Source organism: Leptodactylus fuscus, chromosome 1 (genome assembly GCF_031893055.1).
Source record: "Leptodactylus fuscus isolate aLepFus1 chromosome 1, aLepFus1.hap2, whole genome shotgun sequence".
NCBI lineage: Eukaryota > Metazoa > Chordata > Amphibia > Anura > Leptodactylidae > Leptodactylus > Leptodactylus fuscus.
Genome location: NC_134265.1, coordinates 154,459,789 through 154,482,303, shown reverse-complemented (window position 1 = coordinate 154,482,303; position 22,515 = coordinate 154,459,789). Strand labels below are relative to the sequence as shown.

The following is a 22,515-nucleotide window of genomic DNA, read 5'->3' as shown; positions in this document are numbered from 1 at the left end:
TAATTTATTTATTTTTTTTTTTTTAAAGAGAAAATGATCGCGTTGTTATGGTTAATGGAACCCTCTTGGAAAATGTGCCACATTCGTTTGCGGTTCAGCAGCTACGAAAATGTGGGAAAACTGCAGTTCTGGTAAATGGCAATTTATTTTATTTTCAGATGACCTTGTTTGGATATGTTGTTTTAGGCTGGAGCTCAATGTCGCATTTTACAGTCACAGGGTTATGGAAATTGCAGAATGTCAATTATACCTTTAGGGAAACTGCCAACATTTTCATGGGTTTATCGAGGCAGAAAGTCCGCAGAGGAAACCTCTGTGAACACGCTGTGGGGAAAAAGAAAAACATGCAGGTTTTCCTGATGGACACTATGCGGGGCCTTAACATTAAGGGGGTTTCGGAAACCTAAGCCTAATGGATACTGATGATCTCTACAGGTACAGGTGTTAGATCGGGTGATGATCTATAAGGAGCCTGAGTGTTAAATCCCCATCAACTTGCTATTGATACAACCTTTTTGTATTGTGTGCCGGTATTTTTGAGTCATAATTGAAGTAGTCTGTGTGTCGAGCAATAATTTTAAGAATTTTGATCCCTACATGAAAATTATGTATAGTAGACCATAACAATAATCTATTAAATAGTTGTTTAAACTTTAATTACAACTTTTTTCTTGTCCATTACTTTTTGCGCAAAGATGATTCTTCTCTGATGTATATGACTTTTTGGTGAACACAGTCCTGAGAGTGATCTGCAGTAAGCCAGCTTTGTAGGGGCAGAGGATGACCCTCACATATGCCAGACTTTTTTTTTTTTTTGCTGCTTAAGCCCATTCAAATTTGTCTACTCTTGTGAACTGAACAAAGGCCTACTTAAGCATATTCAGGTGTCATATCATACTTTACTCATGTACTTGCTTGAAGGTACAAAAATAAATTGTACGGGCAATTGCTACCCTCTGACTGGGCTAGCTCACAGCCCCGACACTAGGATGCCATGCCTCATATTTTTCCTTTTAGTACTTCCTCCCCTCTGATTGTGTTTAAATGGTCCATAAGAGCGAGGGACTACATGGAGCAGCAGCATTTTTAACATTACAGAGAGCCCTGTGCCAAGCAAATATGCCAAATTCGGCACAGGTGCCCGATGTTGTGCACCCCTCATCTATACTGTGGATAGTTCATCAGTATTCATTACACCTAGGTATTAGACAACACCTTTTTAAGAGATATACAGTGGGGCAAAAAAGTATTTAGTCAGTCACCAATAGTGCAAGTTCCACCACTTAAAAAGATGAGAGGCGTCTGTAATTTACATCATATGTAGACCTCAACTATGAGAGACAAAATGAGAAAACAAATCCAGAAAATCACATTGTCTGATTTTGTAAGAATTTATTTGCAAATTATGGTGGAAAATAAGTATTTGGTCACCTACAAACAATCAAGATTTCTGGCTCTCACAGACCTGTAACTTCTTCTTTAAGAGTCTCCTCTTTCCTCCACTCATTACCTGTAGTAATGGCTCCTGTTTAAACTTATCAGTATAAAAAGACACCTGTGCACACCCTCAAACAGTCAGACTCCAAACTCCACTATGGTGAAGACCAAAGAGCTGTCAAAGGACACCAGAAACAAAATTGTAGCCCTGCACCAGGCTGGGAAGACTGAATCTGCAATAGGCAACCAGCTTGGATTGAAGAAATCAACTGTGGGAGCAATAATTAGAAAGAGGACCTTTCATATCCTCATGAAAGTGCAGTTTTATATACCAATAGAAAGCTAACAGTGCACTGATTTCAGCGCACTGTCTGTTTTCCCATTATGTGCGCCCGTTCGTGGCGATATTTTTGCCGTTAGTTTAAGCATCAATATCTCTCCACTGTCAGAAGGTCGATCCTCACAGCTCAGGTTCATCACAAGGCACTAAGGAACACCCCCTCTAACAGTACATTGCTATGTTGGAATACAGTTGGGGGGGTAGGGGGCCTTCCTTACATTCCATCCAGTACGCTGAGCAATGAGGAACGCCCTTCTGACAGTGGGGAGATATTGGCTTTTCTAGCAGTATATAAAACCGCACTTTCATGAGGACATGAATGGTCCTCTTTTTAAATGGGTTGTTCAGATTCATGGCTATTCTGTCTGGGCTTTGCAATAATATTCTTAACATTCTCAGGACTCCCATGTAACTGAACTATAAATTTTATACAAACTATATGAGTGTTTTTTTTTTGTTTTGTTTTTTTGCCTTCAGTAAGGGCACAACTAAGCATTTTAAGCCGTTTAAGTTTTATTTCGGACCCTTGAACTTGAACAAAATAACAGTACATCCCTCAGACCAAAATTAGGTTTTGCTCCCCTGGTCTAATGTGTATATGGGCGTCTCTCATGTCTTCCCTAAAATATACTGTCGTGGAAGAAGATTTGGATATGTAAAAATGTAATGCCAATGAGATATCATTGGTACTCACACGAGCACAATAAAGCCATCATGTACTACAGATATCAGGATTTTCTTCAGTAAATGAAACTGAAGAACATTACTGTAGAAATTCTTCTGGAAGCTACTACCAGGAAAATGTCTTTTTTGCATAATGAAAAACAAGAATCCTGTACAATTAATATAGCCATAATGTGTTCACACAGTACAGTTTTTATTTTTTTATTTTTTTCTAAATGCTATTATGCTGCGTAAAAAGGATAAATGTCCACATATAAGATATTTGCTTCTGTTTTGTTCAAATGCCTATAACATATCCTTGGATTGAGGCAACTTTGTTAAAAGCATACAACTGCTGCACGTGCAGAGTACAATAGGATATTTTGGATGTATAGGGTCATTCCATATCAAGTGATCCAAATATGAATTTTTTTTTACCTGACGTCTTTAGATTTTTATTTTGTTTTATGAAGTACAACTTAAGTTAATTACAAATTAAAAAGTTTTGACTTTTTTTCTTCATCAGTTAATTTTTTACAGACTTCTAAAGTTTTGAGAGTGCAAATTTTGGCCTGGTATGGCTTTACATTTTTATCATATCTCGGGCTAGAATTAAGATACAGAGGGGGGAGAGGCATCATTTTTCTCAGAATGGTCCCGGTTTTTATTTGATATGTCACAAGACGAGGTTTCTTTATATTTTGCTTTATATTTTGACATTAAATTCAAAATTTCGACACGCAATTGTGAAAAAAAAGTATGTTTTAAAATTGTGAAAAAATGCATGTGTGTTACTTGTGTTCTTGGTTATACTTGTACAGGGTTTCAACTTGGGACCAAATTGGGATCTATTTCTTTATTTATTTTTTCTAAGCCTTGAATCATCTGATTTTATGTTTGTGTGAACTTCTTCCTTTTTTCTTTTCATATTACAACTTGCTGAATTCAACATTTTTTTTTTTTATTTTTTTTTTTTTGCAACAATAAAGAAACATAAAAAACAAATACCATTTGAAAAACAATGTTGTGCGGGCACCTCTACTGCAGACCTTATTTCTGGTATTTATGGTATCCTCTCCTCCTCTGGACGGCAGGGACCCATATCGCATAAATATATGGAGAGGTGGTCTGGGGCCTTGAACAGGCAGATCTCCCCTAACCAATGGCAAATTATCTGGTCCCGTGCAGCTAAATCCTCCACCTGTGTTACGTTCCGGGAGACCCAGTACAAGCTACTTATGCACTGGTACCATACCCCAGCCTTGCTCCACTCCCTTAATCCTAACATCTCTTCCCAGTGTTGGTGTTGCCAGGCAGGAGTGGGTACTCTGTATCATATATTTTCGGATTGTCCAGGGATCCGTCCTTTCTGGCTGGAGGTCAAGTCCCTTACAGACGCTCTATTTATCCAAGGTGTCGCTTTAGACCCCCTCATCTATCTCCTCAATCTCCCCCCTGCTCATCTGGGTAAGCACACCTCTAAATTGTTTCTTTATCTTTGTACCGCAGCCAAAACTCTCATCGTTCTCCGATGGAAGAGTGCCTCTCCTTCCTCTGGCTCTGATCTTGTAGCCCGAGTTAAGGATGTCCGTAGCATGGAGAACTTGACAGCCACACTTAACCATACTGTTGAGGTGTTCCAAGCTATATGGTCATCTTGGGACGCATACTGTATTTTGAATGGTCTCCGACTCCTTCCCCTTCCCTTCCTCCCCCACCCCCTCATTTCTACTATCAGGCTTTTGTGATGTGTATACATTCCCAGTCTATTTGACGGTATATGCATTGCTTCACGTTCATGTTTTTCCTGTTTTCAACTCTTGTGTTGTATTGTATTTTACAAAAATCCTTTCAATAAAAATTAGTTTAAAAAAAAAAAAAAAAAATCCCGTAAGAGCCAGAATAAATACAACTTCTCATCAGAACACAACTTGTTCAGCATTTTCAACCTGAATACATTGAACAAACCCAAAGAAAAAAGCTGATCATATCCTCAAGTGGGATTTTCTAAATACAGTTTCACCCTATTTATATGATAAGATTAAAAGAACCAATATTTGTAACATCTATTTCTACATGTAACAATTTTATTATATCACTAAACATGTAATTTATTAAGAATAGTCCAGTAGTAACATCCTCATTCTATAAAATATGAACTAATCAAACACTTATTAGGACGTACATTAAACTACTGGCCTTTTATCATCAATTTGTCCCTTCTAGTGAGTGAAATGTAATCTTGTCCATAAGCGCTTACTAGCAATGTGTCACAGAGTATGTCCGGCCTGTCATGTGTTCGGCTCCACCTGAGTTAAACGGATTCAATCATAATTTTTTTTTTTTTCTCCTTAACACGTCAAATAGCCTTAAGCTATTCTTCTCCTACCTTTAGATGTCTTCTCCGAGTTGCCATTCGGTAGAAATCTCGGTTTTCTTCTGTATGCAAATGAGTTCTCCCACAGCACTGGGGGCGGTCCTCAGCGCTCAAACATCACTGGGGGCGGCCCCAATGCTGCGAGAGAACTCTCCAGCGCCGCCTCCATCTTCACTTGGAACAGCCTCTCCCTGCGTCTTCTTGCAGCACTGGTTACAAATTTCTGGGCCTCGGGCAGAGCCGACTGCGCATTCCAGCAGCCATTTTCTTGTGGCCACTTACATCAGTTTACTGTGTAAGTGGCCACAGGAAAATTGCTGTGGGCATGCGCAGTTGACTCTGCCCGAGGTCAACGGCAGAGCCGACTGCGCATGCCCAGAAGTTTGAAGCCAGCGCTGGAAGAAGGGAGAAAAAATTGTCATTTTAATGATTGAATCCCTTTAATATCTGATTTTTGCTAAGCTTTAAAATGTCTGTTTTTCTTGGATACACAAAGGATGATGCTGGACCAGAAGGATGCAAAAAAGTCAATCCTGCATCTTCATTTTCACAATCTTTAGAGAGTACAGTAGCCAGCCATCAGCGCCGATCATATTCACAGGTCACAGAACTAGTTATGTCATCCATTGCCAATCTTGTGCTGCCTTCTACCACTTCATGGACTTCACTGTCATTGTGGAATGAAAAAACCCTACTTTTTTTTTTTTTTTTTTTTTTCTTTTTCACTACATGGAATGAAAGTGTGGTATTGCTGAGTCCCTTTGATGGGTTCTTCTTCCAGTAACCGATGTTTTAACAAACTGTCCTCCTCCTCTTCGTAGTCAGGACATGAAAGTTCTGAAGCTCTGTCTTACTTCTTGACTCTGCAGTGGACAGATGCTTCACATGACTAAGAGTTGCTGGCCTGTCATCTGCTCTGCATTCACTGTCTACCCCTGTTCCTTCTCAGGTTGAGCCCTAACAAAGCTTTCTCCTCTGTCCTCTCCTGCTTCTAAGGCAGGGTTCACACTACCATTGGTGTCTGTTTAAAAAAAATAAATAAAAAAAATGGACACCTATCATAACGGACACAGACAGTAACTGATGGTTACTGTCCGTTATGTCAGTTGCCCATAGACCTCAATGTTTAGAAAAAAAAAAAATGGACACTTATTGTCAGTTTTTTCGAACGGACATAAATGTCCTGCATGTAGGATTTTTTTTTTTTTTTGTCTGCTTGAAAAAACAGACATGGTTGTAAACGAACACTAATGGTCACAAAGGGACACTTAAAGGACTCAAGATAAAGTCCCATTGAAATGAATAGAAATTGCAAACGGACCAGCTAGTGTCTGTTGCTAAAATCTTGTACGGACAATAGCCGCGGACACTAACTGTAGTGTAAATGCCCCTAAGCTGTAACATAATAAAATAATACCAAATAATCCAGGATTTTTAGATATTACTGTAACTATAGACCCCACACTTTTAGACCACAGGCTGAACAGATCTGAATTCAAGATTTTTGAATTGACACTAAGGGTGCATTCACACTGAGTAAACGCTAGCTTATTCTGAACGTAAAACACGTTCAGAATAAGCGGCGTCTAAAGCAGCTCCATTCATTTCTATGGGAGCGGGGATACGAGCGCTCCCCATAGAAATGAATGGGCTGCTTCTTTCACTCCGTGCAGTCCCATTGAAGTGAATGGGAAGTGCCGGCGTATACGGCAAGCTCTGCTCATGCCGGAGCGTACACGCCGGCACTCCCCATTCACTTCAATGGGACTGCACGGAGTGAAAGAAGCAGCCCATTCATTTCTATGGGGAGCGCTCGTATCCCCGCTCCCATAGAAATGAATGGAGCTGCTTTAGACGCCGCTTATTCTGAACGTGTTTTACGTTCAGAATAAGCTAGCGTTTACTCAGTGTGAATGCACCCTTATAGTTATATTTTAAAATATGATCCCATCGCGATCCCAACTTGAATTTTGGTACAGATGTGGCTAGGAGCATAGCAGGCACATGTGCATTTTTGGAGATTTTTAGATTAAACTTTTTTTTGGAAATGCGCTTTTAAATTTTGCGTTCGCATGAGTAAAAATATTTAACAAAGATGCTCTTGTGACATATCTGGTGAAAGCCTGTAAAGTCCTGAGTAGAATGGCGTTTATTTTGTTTCTCTATCTTTTTTCTAGCCTGAGTTATGAGGAGAAATGTAAAGGCAGGCAACGCAGAAATTCACACTTTTTCTGCACTTTGAAAATCAATTAAAAATTCAAAAAAAATTTTTATTTTTTTTTTCTTCACATTTTGCATTCTCTGACATACTATTACCAAATAACAAAATCTCAAAAGAATTAAAAATATAGAGTTAAAATCATTGGTTCACTTGACATGGAATGACCCTATATCGGAACTGTTTTAAGAGTTAAAATGACTCTAATAAATCAAACCATTTATAACTTTTATAAAATGTCCTTTTACTTTTTTTCATGTGGTTTCTAGTTTAAAATCTAACTTCTGTATAATATAGGTAGTGAGAAGGCCACGAAGGGTACCGATGGGTGCTCCAAGCAAATCAGAACCTGCCCTGGATGTAATGGATGACTATGCAGACTATGAGAGCCGAACTGCTTACAGTGCATACAGTGATAGGAGTGGATATGGTGGATCTCGGAGCAGAGACCCAAGTCCAGATAGAGGCTTCCGAAGGGAACAAGAAAGGGGACCATATTATGAACGAGATCAAAAAGGATATGGAACCAGAGCAAAAAGTGTTGACCAGGATCTTAATGTGGGCTATGGAGGGAGGCAAGATATTAGCCGTGGCAGAAGTATAGACCGTGGTCTGGATGACGACCAGATGTATAAAAGAGATCGTAGTCGTGGCAGAAGTATAGACCGTGGTCTGGATGAAGAACGTGTATACAGAAGGGAGCACAGTCGTGGCAGGAGCCTTGATCGCGACCTGGATGACCCTCGTAGTTATGGAAGAGATAGCAGTCGTGGCAGGACCATGGATAGAGATGACATCTATGATAGAAATAGTCCAGATCGTCAGTATGGAAGATCTTCAGTCGAGCGTAGATATGACCAGAATGTTCAAAGAAGTCGTAGTCGTGATAGACTTCAGTCCCGCAGCCCATCCCCTCAAGGGTATGGAGATTCAAACACAACTTGTGTCCTGTTAACAAAGAAAAAATCTAATGAGGGTAAGCAAAATTTAACTCATTACAAAGAACCATTTACCATCAACTTATCATTCTTGTGCTTTTATATCTCCAACATATTCAGCAACATGTTACAGGCAATGTCCTCACTCACCACCAACTCCAGTTCCTTGGGTTAATTTTTTATTTTATTTTTTTGTCTTGGCTGCACTGTTTCTGAACAATAAATCGCTGCTCTTAGTTATGATGTCTTAAATGATAATTTCTTATCTCTATTGTCACATGAGTGGTTTTAGGCCAGAGTAGGCAAGGGGGCACGATTCGTAGCTCTCTGATATTGCATTCAGACGCCAGTAGTGTCAAAGAGCTTTGACATCAACCCCCCCCCCCCCCCCTTGCCTGCTCTTCTCTAAGACCACCCATGTGACACTATAGCGAGGCTATTTACCATATCTCCTTTAAAACTAAAGACACTGATAGCTCAGGAATGGTGGGAGGTAGAGGGAAAGTCACAACTGACTGCTCTGTGCTGGAATCGGTGGAGCAGCTTCTATTTAAGAATGAGAAGAACTGGAATAGGTGTAATGAGGAAAAAATAAAATTGTATTCATTTATTTATATCTTTCAGAATACGGTCTTCGTCTTGGCAGCCAGATCTACATTAAAGGATTGACAAACAGTGGTTTAGCATCAAAAGACGGGAATTTACACGAAGGAGATATAGTGCTCAAGGTAGACAGTCCATTTATTCTGTCTAATCAGAATGCCCTAAAATTAATGACGTTTGCCCATTTTTTTATTTATATTTTTTTTTTTAACAATTGAGTAGACTCAGGTTTTGGATTTTGTGACTTCTGCGTATTCCATATGGTTGGCTCAGAGCGTTGCCCCTTTCCTGTTTATTTTCCTTAATCTTTCATGATCTGTTTCACCAGCAGTGCTTTGGAAAGCCCTCAATTGTTAATCATTTACCAAGTCTACTCAGAGGCTGCATTTTACTGAAGACAAAACTGATCTGTTCAACCATGTGAAAACTGTCAGGTCAATCCGCACACAGCTCTGTATTTCATACTTACTGTCGCTATTTGATCCTGAAGTATTGTGCATTTTTAAAATGCTAATTGACAAACAAAGGTGAAAAGTAAGGTTGCATTTCAGTTTTCAGCATTTTTCGTAGATTCACAACTTGTTAACTTATCCTGTGTTTGGTTGCTAGGGATTCCTGCACAGTGATCCTTCCATTCACAAGAGTCTGGATCTTATGCCCCCATTTGAATGGAACAATAGTCACATGTGCAAACTGGAATTCCATTTAGCCTCTATGGGACTGACTGAGATAGATGACTACAGCACTCAGGCCCATCAACTGAATAAAGCAACAGAGCACATGTGTGACTGAGTTTTTTTGGCATGTTCCATTAAGTACACAATACCAGCGCCATAAATGTAATTTTGCCTGATGAAAGCCATCTTTTTACTCATATTTGCCACTGAATATGTCAGTCAGAATGTTGGTCTAGTTACAAATCTATGCACAGACTCCGTGATGGCCCTGAATGTAATTGGCACATGCTCAATAGCACACTAAGTAATAGGGCACAGTGTTTTATGTATGTAAAGTACTCCTGTCAGGTTAAAGAAGCTGAGCTGAGTGATATATAGGTTTATGTGATTTGGAGCAGAGAAAATCCTGAGTCCTGCTTACATAGGTTTGTATACGCAGCTTGTGTGTGCTCTTGTTCTTTTTCTTATCACTTTAGTTTAATACATCAACTAGTAAGACTCTGTTCACATATGTACTAACATTTTTATTGTTCTGCTCCATTTTGGACACAAACGTTATCTAGTGGACCCCATTGATTATAGCGGGGCTTGTTCAACTGACATATTAGGACACCAGATGGCACAGCATGCTATAATTCGTACAGTATTTTTGATATAGTCTGTTACAGAAGTTTATAAGAAAGTATCCAACAAAAGTGTGAACACAGTTTAAGGGGATTTAGCCCTTTTCATGCCTCCCTGAAGAGATTACTGTAACTTTAGTAGCATTGAAGTGTTGTAAGTGTTCAATCTCCTAACTTTTTGCCATAGTCAATGATAACAATTTATGTAGCATCCGGACAAGGCAACAGCACACAGGTCCTTGTCTGGGGCCGTGTTTCAGAGTGCAAGATGATTGCCCATCTCTGCTATTGTATGTAGTAATGGTCTTTTATGTTGGGCAATTATTGGCTGAGCAAAAGTTTGTCCCTAATCAGTGCCCTTTGTAATAGGCCTACGATGAGCTGACAAGTGATTGCTAGCTGATTGTATCATTCTTGTGGCATTAAAAATTGTTAGCTCAAATAAACAGGGAATGCGCCATGGACAATAATGAATCGTGCTCATAATTTATGGGTAATTGTTCATACCGTTTTGTAACAAGTGCTAATTTGCTTGTTGGGGTATGTTCATCACATGGAGTTTTTTGCAGGTGGATTTCAATGGTAAATTCATAGTAGAAATTCACAATTCATAGTAGATTCTTGACTCTAGGTTTTTTGGGGGTTTTTGTGTTAAAAAAAAAAAAAAAAATAAAAATCATGACCTAACTTCAGGCTTGCAAACCCATTAAAATGAACGCAGCAGCAGAAAAAAAAATTGCTAACGTTTGTTCGCAGCATTTTTTGGAGTGGTTTTTAATGGGCTTTGTAAGGCAGAAGCCGCATGAATGGGAGAGTTTGGAGGCGTTTTTAATGCGGATTCTGCCTCAAAAATCCGCCTGCAAAAAGACCATGTAATTTTAGAATAGTCGTTGGCAGCCATTTTGAGCAGAAAGCTGCCCAAATTACAAGAACACTTGCTCATGAATTCATTCTGATTAAAATGCCACATGACCCAACAATAAGACAAGCGGAAGCAAGTCCATTCTCCTGCTTTAGTCCTCACTATAAGGCTTCTGCCTCCCTGTTCTCCTCTTTTCTCTTTGGTCATACACAGTACGTTAAGGTATACTGTATATGGTCTTATCATTGTACTGAGCATGTAAAAATTTGTGAGGAACAGTCAGATAAGGATTCCTACATGCACAATACTGCAATGAAGAATAATGCGCTACACCTTACTGCGTATGCTCAGTGAGCACAAGGCAATGGCACATGCCTGAGATATAAAGGATACTGGAATATGTCATCTAAGCAGGTGATAGGAGGCTGTCAGCTGTGTGTCACACTACCTGTATGGTCCTGGTAAGAGCCGTGTATATTGTGACTGGTGATTTGAGCAGTTCCTGGGACTGCTGTACAGGAATTGGAATCTTACTACAACACCAGAATCAATTTATTTCTTTAAGTGATAAGGTATAACACTCATAACACTCTATTTTCAGATAAACGGTATTTTAACAGAGAACATGTCTTTGAGTGAAGCCCAGGCATTGATAGAAAAATCAAGAGGGAAGCTGCAGCTGGTCGTACTAAGGGACAAGAAGCAGACCCTGATAAACTTGCCATATGTGGAGGACAGTGATTCTGAAATGGAAGGTGAGCTGAGGTTTCCTAGTCATGCCTTTAGTAATATTTCATCCATACTGATAACATTTGCCTTCTATACATTTTGGCATGTCTTATTGCATCTATCTATTCCCAGAATTTCAAGGTTCACACAAGATAAAATATGTCCTAGCCAGGTCTGTTGCAGAATGGCGACATTTCTTGTAATCTTGTAGATTTTGTGGCTTAGAAAGAAATGGGAAATATGATGGAAGTTCTTCTTCTCCCTTCTAACGTATGCTTAGGCATAAATACTAAAGGAAATCTGTAACTACAAATGCAACTTTTCCACATCATGTGACCTTAGCCTTGAAAGGGATGTTTGACACACATTTTTATTATTCAATAGCGTTGAAGCTCCGTTTAAAGTAGAAACTGGTTCAATCTTCATTTTACAGGTTTCCTGCAGCCAATCGCCTCTTCACAAGCAGCACGTCACAGCAGTCACATGCTCTTTGTGGAAAGGTCACCCTCTAAGGATTGTGATTGGCTGCAGCGGACCACTAGTACAAATGGGACATCACAGGTGATGTCAGCTGTGGAACATGTATACAGACAAATGGAGTTTCTATTGCTAGAAGCGGAAGCTTAGGGAGAAGTAAGTGATATTGCTGAGGGGCCTATAAACATAAGCTATTAGAGTCTGGATAGGCCATTAATTATAAAAACCGGATAACCCTTTTAACTCTTTCTCAACAGAATGGCTAAAAAAAAGTCAGTTCAACTTTTTTTTTTTATACTTTAAATTTAGCAGTGTACAACATAAATTACCATTATTCTACCAAGTTCATGTTTTTTATGCTGTACTGTATATAAAATCACTTAGTTGCAAAAAATAATTTTTTAGTGGCTCCATATTCTGAGAGCCATACCCTTTTTCCTTTTTCCATTCTCAAAGTTGTCAGGGCTTGTTTTTTGGGGGAACATCTGTCTTTTCTTCTGTGTTACTACAACTCTAACACATTGCTTCTGGCAGAATCTTATAGAGATACCTATGAGGGTGTTGTGGGGGACAACGGTAGGTTCCTCATCTACCCTCAACATTACCATGATGCGTCTGGCCATGAGTGGTGGTTTCGCCTTCACAGCTGTTAAAAGGATGTTCTCTTTGTGTCCCAAAAAACACCCTCGCCTGATGGCAGCAGCTCAGCCTCTGAGTTGGTGCTATCTTCATGACTTATTTTGTCAGTTCTCAGGAATAGGTTCCATAGGATAGGGATAACTTGCAGATCAGTAAAGGGTCTCACCACTTGGATCAGGAGATTGTGGAACTTTTAGCCCTCCTTCTGAATAGAGCTGTGGTCAGGCAGCATGTGAACCTCTCCATTTCAGTATGATTGAACAATTGAAAAAAGTTTACTGCTTTTTCTCCTTCCCCCTCCCTCTTGTTTTTTTTTTTTTTTTTTTTTTATATATATTTTTTCTTCTCCATAAACTCTATTGTAAACTGACACTACTTATGTAACAGAGTATAGACTGAAATCACTCAGATAAGAAGTAAATACAAGACATATACTTAAAGAAACTTTCCTTTAGCGCAACATATTGCAAAGTTCTTTCCTTTTACCTGCACAGTTTGTTTTGGGAAAAAAGTAAATGTTTAGTTATGCTATAGATTTAATAACTCTTAATATTAAATATAAATATGTTTTCTTTTAGATGATCTGCCATATACAAACAAGAGGAGAAATCCAAGATCCAAGGAGCAGTAAGCAAAATGAAGGTTTGTCTATCAAGAATTTGTATTTTTATATATTATATAATAAAATGCATATAATTCCACTTTTTTAAATGTGTAAAGAAACAGATAAATTTTTTTTTTTTTTTTTTTTTTTTTATTGGAATAGTTTAAAATACCCCTGATGCTAGGTTCACACCTGCGTTCAGGTTTCTGTTGAGGGGAAAAGAAGGGTCACTTAACGGCAACCTAATTTTCTTTTTAAAAAAAGCGGTGTAAGCCAATGGCTGGTGAGGGGATGGAGGGGGTGTACATCTCAGCGCTACTGCCGGCAGCCGGCTGCAGTCTCCCTTTAGGTCCGCCCCTCAGTGCTCTTGCCGGGGATTCCTCCCCAGCGCTCCTGCCAGGGATTCCCCTCAGTGCTTCTGTAAAGGCTCCCCTGCCGGCAGTGCTTCTCTGCATAGAGCAGCCTGCAAAAGAAAAGACAATTTTTGCAATGCATTAGCATTGCAATGCATTGCATTAGTGATCAGACCCCCTGGGGTTCAAGACCCCTAGGGGGTCTAATAAAAAGCTAAAAAAAAAAAAAAAAAAAAAATAAATAAAAGTATTCAAATCCTCCCCCTTTCCCTAGAACACTTATAAAACTAATACTGTGAAACACATACATGTTAGGTATCCCTGTATCTGAAAAGGCCCGCTCTACAAATCTATAAATATATTTTTCCTGTACGGTAAATGCTGTAGCGGGGGAAAAAAAGTTTTCCAACTGCCCCTTCCCTGAGGCTGAGTTCCCCCCCCCCCCCCCTTTGGAATTCAGTCTGACTGCAGCCAGACTGAATCTAAGTTATTTGCAGTGCTCCTATTCCGGCGAGAAGGGGTTAATAGGGGCACTGCAGATACACTATGTTCCGGCCATTTTAATTTTTGAAATTTTCCAGTAGCTGCTGCATTTCCCCCCCTCGGCTTATACTCGAGTGAATAAGTTTTCCCAGGTTTTTTGTGGTAAAATTAGGGGTCTCGGCTTATACTCGAGTATATGCGGTATATGTTGAGTTCTGGAACGCTTCATTGTGCAGGTTTTTTTAGAGCCCGGAAGATCAATTTATATGGGGTTTTTTGTAAGAGGACATATAGATCCACGATACAAACTTTTTCTGGCTCATGAATCAGTATTTCAGATTTTATTTATTTATTTTTTAACTGCGAAACAGATGAAAGTAGTAGACATTTTAGATGTAATCAAATTTTTATCGAAATTTTAAGAACAAATAGGATAATGCAAAAACAGTCATGAGCCACAATATGCATAGAAAGGAGGGCAAGGCTCAAGGAAGGTCAAATCAATAGCTCATAAAAAACCGTAGTAGACATTTTAAAAATGCAGAATGTAAATGTTTGATACATCCCTGTGCATTGCCCCTACGTTTATATGGGCTCAATATTACAGGTGAAAAAAAGCAAATCAATATTGATGTACTGACTGTGTGAAAGCAACAGAAATTTTATATCTAGCAGAAAATGTGGATCTGGGATAAAATGATTTAAATGTAGTGAGGTGAAAATGTTAAATCTCTAACAAATTATTGTAATTTTTATTTTACATTGTAGGACCGTATGATGGGTCTTCAAATGCCAGAACAACTTCCTCTTCCTCTAACCAAAGATATAAATATACATGTAAAAGCCAACATATTTGTACTTTGTATATTCAATTAAAGGCAAATTCACAACAAAATAGAAGTCCGATTAACACTGTGTTCTCAATTACTTGAATTGCCTTTAAGATTTTTTTCTATATATTTTTTTTTTTTTTACTGATTTTCTACATGACTCAAGACAAAAATGTATTTCACTTTGTCTATGTAGATAAAATAGTAAAAATTAGCATTTTATCTGTGATATATATTTAGATATTAGAAATACTTATAGATAACATTCTAAATGATAATGCTTGCCCACACCACCACTGGAGAAATAAAATTTCTATAGACAATAGACTATTTCCATGCATGAGTTGTTTTTTCAATATACAGCGTGTGTATTTATGTGTGTGTGTCTATATATATATATATATATATATATATATATATATATATATATATATATATATATATATATATATATATATATATTAATGGAATTTACTATAAACAGTATGCCAAACTGGTTTAGAAGTTTTGCATCTTTGACACACAGCCCTGATTTGCCCCAAAGACTCCACTTTATTTTTCTATCCCACTCACCACTTTTTGAGTGGGTGGAGTAGGTTGTTGATCAAGGTAGGCTGGGGTGGAGTACCTCAGACGATTAGATTTATTATGACACTCTGCATAAAACTGACTTACAAAGATTTCAATTCCGGGACGAAAGAATGGACTTTAGCCGGTATATGAAGCATTTTTTTTATTAATAAACATGTGACCGGAAATGCACCATGGCAGCGCAGCAGGTAGACTGACACAGGGAATGTAAGCTTGTAATTGTGCATGTAACAGTAATTCTTGTGGGGAATGTCCAGTCCGTTGTTTACCAACCTCTGTGCCAACCCGCGAAGAGCTTGTGAACTGCACCCAGGCTGCGTTCGTCGTGGAGAGGGCCATGCCAGGAGTCTGTACGGGTGCATCAATCCATCTCCCGGCGTTGCACTGCTGGCATCGAGGCAGGTGGCCAGCAATTCTTGTAAACCAGTAACGACGATTAAACTGATTTCCCATTAAAGCGCTTTCTCTTCTTCGTTTCTCCTTTCTTATGGCGCAGCTAGGGATAGGAAACAGACATCTCAGTCTACCTGCAGCGCCACAATGGTGTATTTCCGGTCACATGTTCATTAATAAAAAAAAAAAAAATAAAAAAAAGCTTCATATACCGGGTAAAGTCCACCCTTTCATTTTGTGTACTTCCTTTCTGGACATCCTGTATGTATAAATCTACATATAAAATATGTATAAATTAATATATATAGATCTCAGCATAAGTCCATCCCAACAGATTTGTCAGATAACTTTTAGATTTCTTAAAGAATCAACATTTTCTACAAAATACCACAAATTTTCGCCATTGATTGCAAGCACGTTTTGTTCATTTACTCACACAAAAAGAATTTTCCTAACAAATTCATCCAAGACCATGTTGAAAAAAAAACAAAAAAACAATTTCACCTCAATGAAAGTCTTAAGAGCCAAGCTGATTCCAAACAAATTTAACCTGTGAGTCTAAATATTCATTAAACAGTGTCCTGCAGACAGGTGAGTATAAAAGGGTGCTACTTAGATGGGGGTAAAGGACACCCCTTTAAATTGCACGCTCATTTTCAGCTATAGAAATGTCAGAAGACCTGAGAATTTTTTATTTTTTTTTACACAAGAAATATGAAAGCTACAAAAAGGTCAGTCAAAATACTGTAGCAAAAGTGATATAAAAATTGAAAAAAATATGGAACTGAAATTCACAGAGGCGTCAGGTAGTCCACCGAAGTTAACACCTAAATAGAGGCTTCTTTTGATGGAAATGGTTGCAGAAAATCGCCATGCAAGTTGACTGAAGTTAGCTAAAAAAAAGTAGAAAGAGAAACTGGGGTGTTTCCCAAGACACAATACAGTGTACACTGCAGAGGTATAACATGCATGGGTGTTGCCCACAAAGGACCCTCTCCTAATGCCCTTTCACAAAAATTCCCGCCCCCAACTTGCCAATAATGCTGAATAAGATGAAGACTACTGGGACTCTATAATCTGAAGTGATTGAGACCATGATAAATGTTTTTGGAACTAGGGGCCACACGGTGGCTCAGTGGTTAGCACTGCAGCCTTGCAGCACTGGAGTCCTTGGTTCGAATCCCGCCAAGGGCAAAAAAAAAACATCTGCAAGGAGTTTGTATGTTCTCCCCGTGTTTGCGTGGATTTCCATCCCATACTCCAAAGACATACTGATAGGGAAAAATGTACATTGTGAGCTCTATGTGGGGCTCACAATCTACATTAAAAAAAAAAAAAAAAAAATGTTTTTGGAACTGATGACAAGGCAAAGGAGAGGAGTAGAAAGAAAAAATGCATGGTGTCTACAGTGAGACATAGTGATGGCGGAGTCCTTATGTGGGGCTGAGACCTGCTGGTGTCGTGGAGCTGCCTCTCATTGATAGTATCATGAATTCACACACATCCTGCTCCAGGGTCGGACTGGGGTGTCTAGGGCCCACCATCAGGACCCCTGCAGACCAGCGATACCGAGACAGGGCGGCTAAAGGTAATAACATGTCGGGAGCCATGCAGCTCACCTACCATACGATGTGCAACAACGCACTACCTAAACCCACTGCTACACACTGTATGGAAAGTGATCAGCATGGCTCCTAGAAATGTTACCATTACCTGTAGCCACACTGTCCTGGAAGAGCTGATTTGCAGAGGTCCTGGCTGTTGTATCATCACAGATGTAATATTGATGGCCTATCCTAAGGACAGACCATTAATATTACAAAGATGGATAAATCCTTTAAAGATTTGTCCAGGAATTGGAGTGACCCATGTGCCTGGTGGGAGGTGTAAAATAAATAAATAGAAAGCGCCTTCATCTGCCCCCGTTACTCTGTTGTCCGCCGCCAGTGTCCATTTAGTCTCGTGCCGGCACCTCCTTGCTGGGAGTCCTGCACCTCATGTGATCACTAAGACTAATTAGGTGCAGGATTTCCAGAAATGAGGCCATGAGACTGAACAGACACAGGCGGGACAACGAGGTGCTAGGGACAAAAACTGAATGAAAAACACTGCGTCTCACTGTTGCGCCTAATCCTTAAAGAGGACCTTTCACCATTTGGGGTACAGGCGGATTAATACACTGCTTGAAAGCCGACACTGCGCTGAATTCAGCTTTCCCATTCTGTGCCACCGGTGAAGAGCTATCGTTGCCATTACTTTAGCTATTCAGTGTCAGAAGAGCGTTTCTGACAGTCAGGAACGTCCCTTCCTCACTGTAGAGTCTATTGCGCCGTATTCTGAGAGGGGGCGTTTCTTACCACCCAGCCATGAAGTTGAGCGGTGAGGAATGCTCCCCCCCCCCCAGTACTTGTCTATGGACGAGCATTATCAGGAGGGGAGAAGGCGTTCCTCACCGCTCACAGTACAGCGCAATAGACGCTACTGTGAGGAGGGGCGTTCCAGACAGACTGTCAGAAACGCCCTTCTGACAGTGAAGAGTTACAGTACTGGCACTGATAGCTCTTCAATGGGGGCACAGAACGGGAAAGCTGACAGTGTGCTGAATTCAGCGCACTGTTGACTTTCTAGCAGTGTATAAAACTGCATGTGCCCCAGGTGGTGAGAGCTCCTCTTTAACATCTCAAAATACTGTACACCACACTATAAGGACAAGGCCTAGCACAGTGTCCCACAGCCAAAAAGCACTGTGGAAAACCCCCTAAGCGGCAACACATCAGTTTTCTTGCAGCACTTTTTACAGAAACTCCAGAGGTTTCCTCTGAGGACTTTCTGCTTCCATTATACCTATAGGGACACTGCCGGTGTTTCTGTAGGTATAAGTGACATGCTGCGATTTCCAAAAACAGTTACTTAGACACTCATAGGGTGAATTCACACTGAGTAAACGCTAGCTTATTCTGAACGTAAAACACGTTCAGAATAAGCGGCGTCTAAAGCAGCTCCATTCATTTCTATGGGAGCGGGGATACGAGCGCTCCCCATAGAAATGAATGGGCTGCTTCTTTCACTCCGTGCAGTCCCATTGAAGTGAATGGGGAGTGCCGGCGTGTACGCTCCGGCATGAGCAGAGCTTGCCGTATACGCCGGCACTCCCCATTCACTTCAATGGGACTGCACGGAGTGAAAGAAGCAGCCCATTCATTTCTATGGGGAGCGCTCGTATCCCCGCTCCCATAGAAATGAATGGAGCTGATTTAGACGCCGCTTATTCTGAACGTGTTTTATGTTCAGAATAAGCTAGCGTTTACTCAGTGTGAATGCACCCATAGGGTGCGTTCACACGATGTAAAGTGGAGCATGATCTGGCACGTCTACGCGTGTCAGCAGTTTGCGCACTCAAAAGGATGCCATTGATTTCAATGGGAGTTACGAGCGTATACGCCGCGTTATTTTGCGCCCGTAATTTTGCGGGCGCAAAATAACGCGGCGTATATGCTCGTAACTCCCATTGAAATCAATGGGATGTTTTTGAGCGCGCAAAATCTGACACGCCGTATACGTGCCAGATCACGCTCCATTTTACATCGTGTGAACGTACCCATACATATACATTCATATATATATATATATATATATATATATATATATATATACACACACACACACATACATATATATATTAGCATATATACATTTATTCTAATAATATTATAAATGTGGAAGTTTGTGGGTTTGGATGTTCGGGGGGGGGTTTACCTGTGAGCGGGAGGGGCGGCTGCGGTCGCACCACAAGGGAAGGTGGGGCATGGGCGCAGGCAGACGTACGGGGGGGAGGGGGGGGAAAAAGGCGCATGGGCGCGGTAGTGTGTGTATGGGGGAAGGGACCTGGTGCGGGGGGAATGGGGGGGCAGGGGGCAAGACGTAAATAGGGAGGGGGCCCGATGGCGTAAGGAGGGCAGTGGATCATAGCCACCATGAGTTCGCTACATATAAGCGCCTCAGCGCCGCAACCAACCCGCAGACTAAGTCGCGGGCACATGCTAGTATACCATATATAAGTCAAATATATACTTATATGAATACTATATATAGCCATACACTCACTCATATACATTATTATAGCACATATATAAGCTATATATATATATATATATATATATATGAATACTATATATACTCACCTATATACATACACTCACACATTATTATAGCATACTGTGTATACACACACATACCTGTATACAAACTTACAGTCCTCACACAGTATACAAAACACAGACTTTAAAGGGGTTGTCCCATCACAAGGATCCTATCTATACTGCTGGTTAATGTGGATGTAAGGCAGCATTCACACTGAGTAACGTTGGCGTTTTTTGTGCTTATTTTGGCACGTAGCGCCGCGTTTGCGCCGTACAACGCTACCGCAAAATAGCGCGGCGTAAACGCGGCGCTACGTGCCAAAATAAGCACAAAAAACACCAGCGTTACTCAGTGTGAATGCTGCCTAAGACTTTTCCTAAATACACTGCTTCAGCAAAACTGCTTTGTTTGTCCACTATCTTACTTTATTCAATTCTTTGTGGCCACAGCCCTGACTTAGCTGCTCATGAGTCAAGTGATGTATCTGCTGCTCTCAGGGGGGAGGGAGGAGGGAGGAGGGGCTAAGTGCAGGGAGCGAGCCTGTGTATCTAGCTATTCCTGTGTCTACACCATGTGACCTAGCTTCCTGCTATGAGATAGGGGAGAGGAGCTGCTTTCATTTCTTGTGCTCTCCCAGTTATCAGGCTAGCTAATTCAATTGTGTTCATTATGGCAGAGACAGGCAGTGTCTGTATGTAACACAGAATGGAGTTGCTGCTGCCTGTACTTCATAGTCCAATATTAGTGGGCGCAGCTACACACGAATTTGGGGGCGGAGCTAAACGGCAGGTTGCATATGAAGCCCCGCCCACCAAATGATGCAAGAAACCAGGAAGAAAGAAGATTTTACAGCAGTAAAGACTGATGAGTGTGTGAGGTGGGAATACCCCTTTAACCCTTAAGTACTGTCATGGTGTCTATCATAATGATATGTGTATGGTAGTGGTGTATGATAGACACCATGATAGGACTTAAGGGTTAAAAAAAAATGTACACATATACATATTAAACATTACATTTTACCAAAAAATAAAAAAAAATATACTCACATTTGTGAAGTAGAAAGGTGATGATCGCAGCAGCAGCAGACTCCTCTGTCCCCTCACAGTAGGATGTTAGCGATGACTCACTGCTGGGAGGGGGAGGGGAATGTCCGGGTAGAGAGTTCTACATAGGATGGTAGCAATACCTACTGCAGCTGCTGCCCCGGTGTCTTCAGTCCTCCCGATGTATACTTTCCCTATATTAATAGGGAAAGTATACCACTGGCAGGAGGCCCCTCAGTGTAAGTGTCAGGGCCCTGGGAAACTGCCGGCCGCCGGGCATCTTTAATCATTACAATGCTGCCGGCAGCCTGGGGCCCCGAGGTTACCGATCCGGCCCCTGCCACTATCAAGTGCTCAGTTTGCCAGTGTAAATGCATTGGTTCAAGGGCCCGACCCGGCCACTGAAAATCCCTTTCGGGCCCCTGACCAATGCTTCTGCATTGGGGAAATGAGCACTAATAGTCAAGGCTCGGGGCCCACCAGGGGATTCCCCGGCGGGCCAGTCCGACCCTGTCCTGCTCTGTACTGAAAGAGAAGATGCTTCAATCACTCCATGCCCTTGGTTGTTATAAACTTTTCCAATATGACAATGATCCAAAACACATATCTGAGGCCATGGGAGTGTCTTAAGAATAGCGTGAAAGTGATTCCATTGGTAAGTATGTCTCCTGATCTGTTCCCATTTGGACACCTATGGGGAATTCTTGAGAGAGGAGTTGAGCATCACTCTACATCCAGCATCCAGGCTCTATAAGATGATCTTGAAGAACGGAATAAGATAGATGTTGTAATATGTTGCTATCTTGTTTATTCCATGCCTAGAAGAATTGGTGTTTTCATTAAAAATTATGGAGGCCATAGAAAGCAAAAACAAAACACTAGATATAGTAGTTTTTATGGGGTGTTATTATTGCATCAACTAATTTGAGTAAAACTTAGGATTTTGCAATCTAAATTTTACAAATTTTTTCTTGCATTCAGTGAGATATTAATGGCATATATATACACATTTAAGCTGAGCACTGTATATGCGTCACAGTGGATACTGCTATATTCTTGTTTAGTGGTAGAGTACTACTGCACCCTTCCAGCTATCAGAGCAGAGATACACTCACCGGCCACTTTATTAGGTACACCATGCTAGTAACGGGTTGGACCCCCTTTTGCCTTGAGAACTGCCTCAATTCTTCGTGGCATAGATTCAACAAGGTGCTGGAAGCATTCCTCAGAGATTTTGGTCCATATTGACATGATGGCATCACACAGTTGCCGCAGATTTGTCGGCTGCACATCCATGATGCGAATCTCCCGTTCCACCACATCCCAAAGATGCTCTATTGGATTGAGATCTGGTGACTGTGGAGGCCATTGGAGTACAGTGAACTCATTGTCATGTTCAAGAAACCAGTCTGAGATGATTCCAGCTTTATGACATGTCGCATTATCCTGCTGAAAGTAGCCATCAGATGTTGGGTACATTGTGGTCATAAAG

At 40.6% G+C, this 22,515-nt stretch overlaps 1 protein-coding gene across 2 annotated transcripts in view; it reads left to right on the top strand.

The window, feature by feature from the left end:
* LOC142210046 (tight junction protein 2-like) overlaps positions 1 to 15,031 on the top strand; it is a 43,875-nt gene extending 28,844 nt beyond the window's left edge. Inside the window, exons 5-10 of one of the 2 annotated variants that reach the window (XM_075279084.1) lie at positions 29 to 131; positions 7,333 to 8,011; positions 8,598 to 8,701; positions 11,340 to 11,493; positions 13,162 to 13,225; positions 14,792 to 15,031. In XM_075279084.1, the coding sequence (XP_075135185.1) occupies positions 29 to 131; positions 7,333 to 8,011; positions 8,598 to 8,701; positions 11,340 to 11,493; positions 13,162 to 13,214 (1,093 nt within the window). In that variant the 3' untranslated portion in view covers positions 13,215 to 13,225; positions 14,792 to 15,031. The remainder of the gene's footprint in view (positions 1 to 28; positions 132 to 7,332; positions 8,012 to 8,597; positions 8,702 to 11,339; positions 11,494 to 13,161; positions 13,226 to 14,791) is intronic. The other variant, XM_075279079.1, reaches the window with a different exon arrangement.
* The last annotated feature ends 7,484 nt before the right edge of the window (positions 15,032 to 22,515 follow it).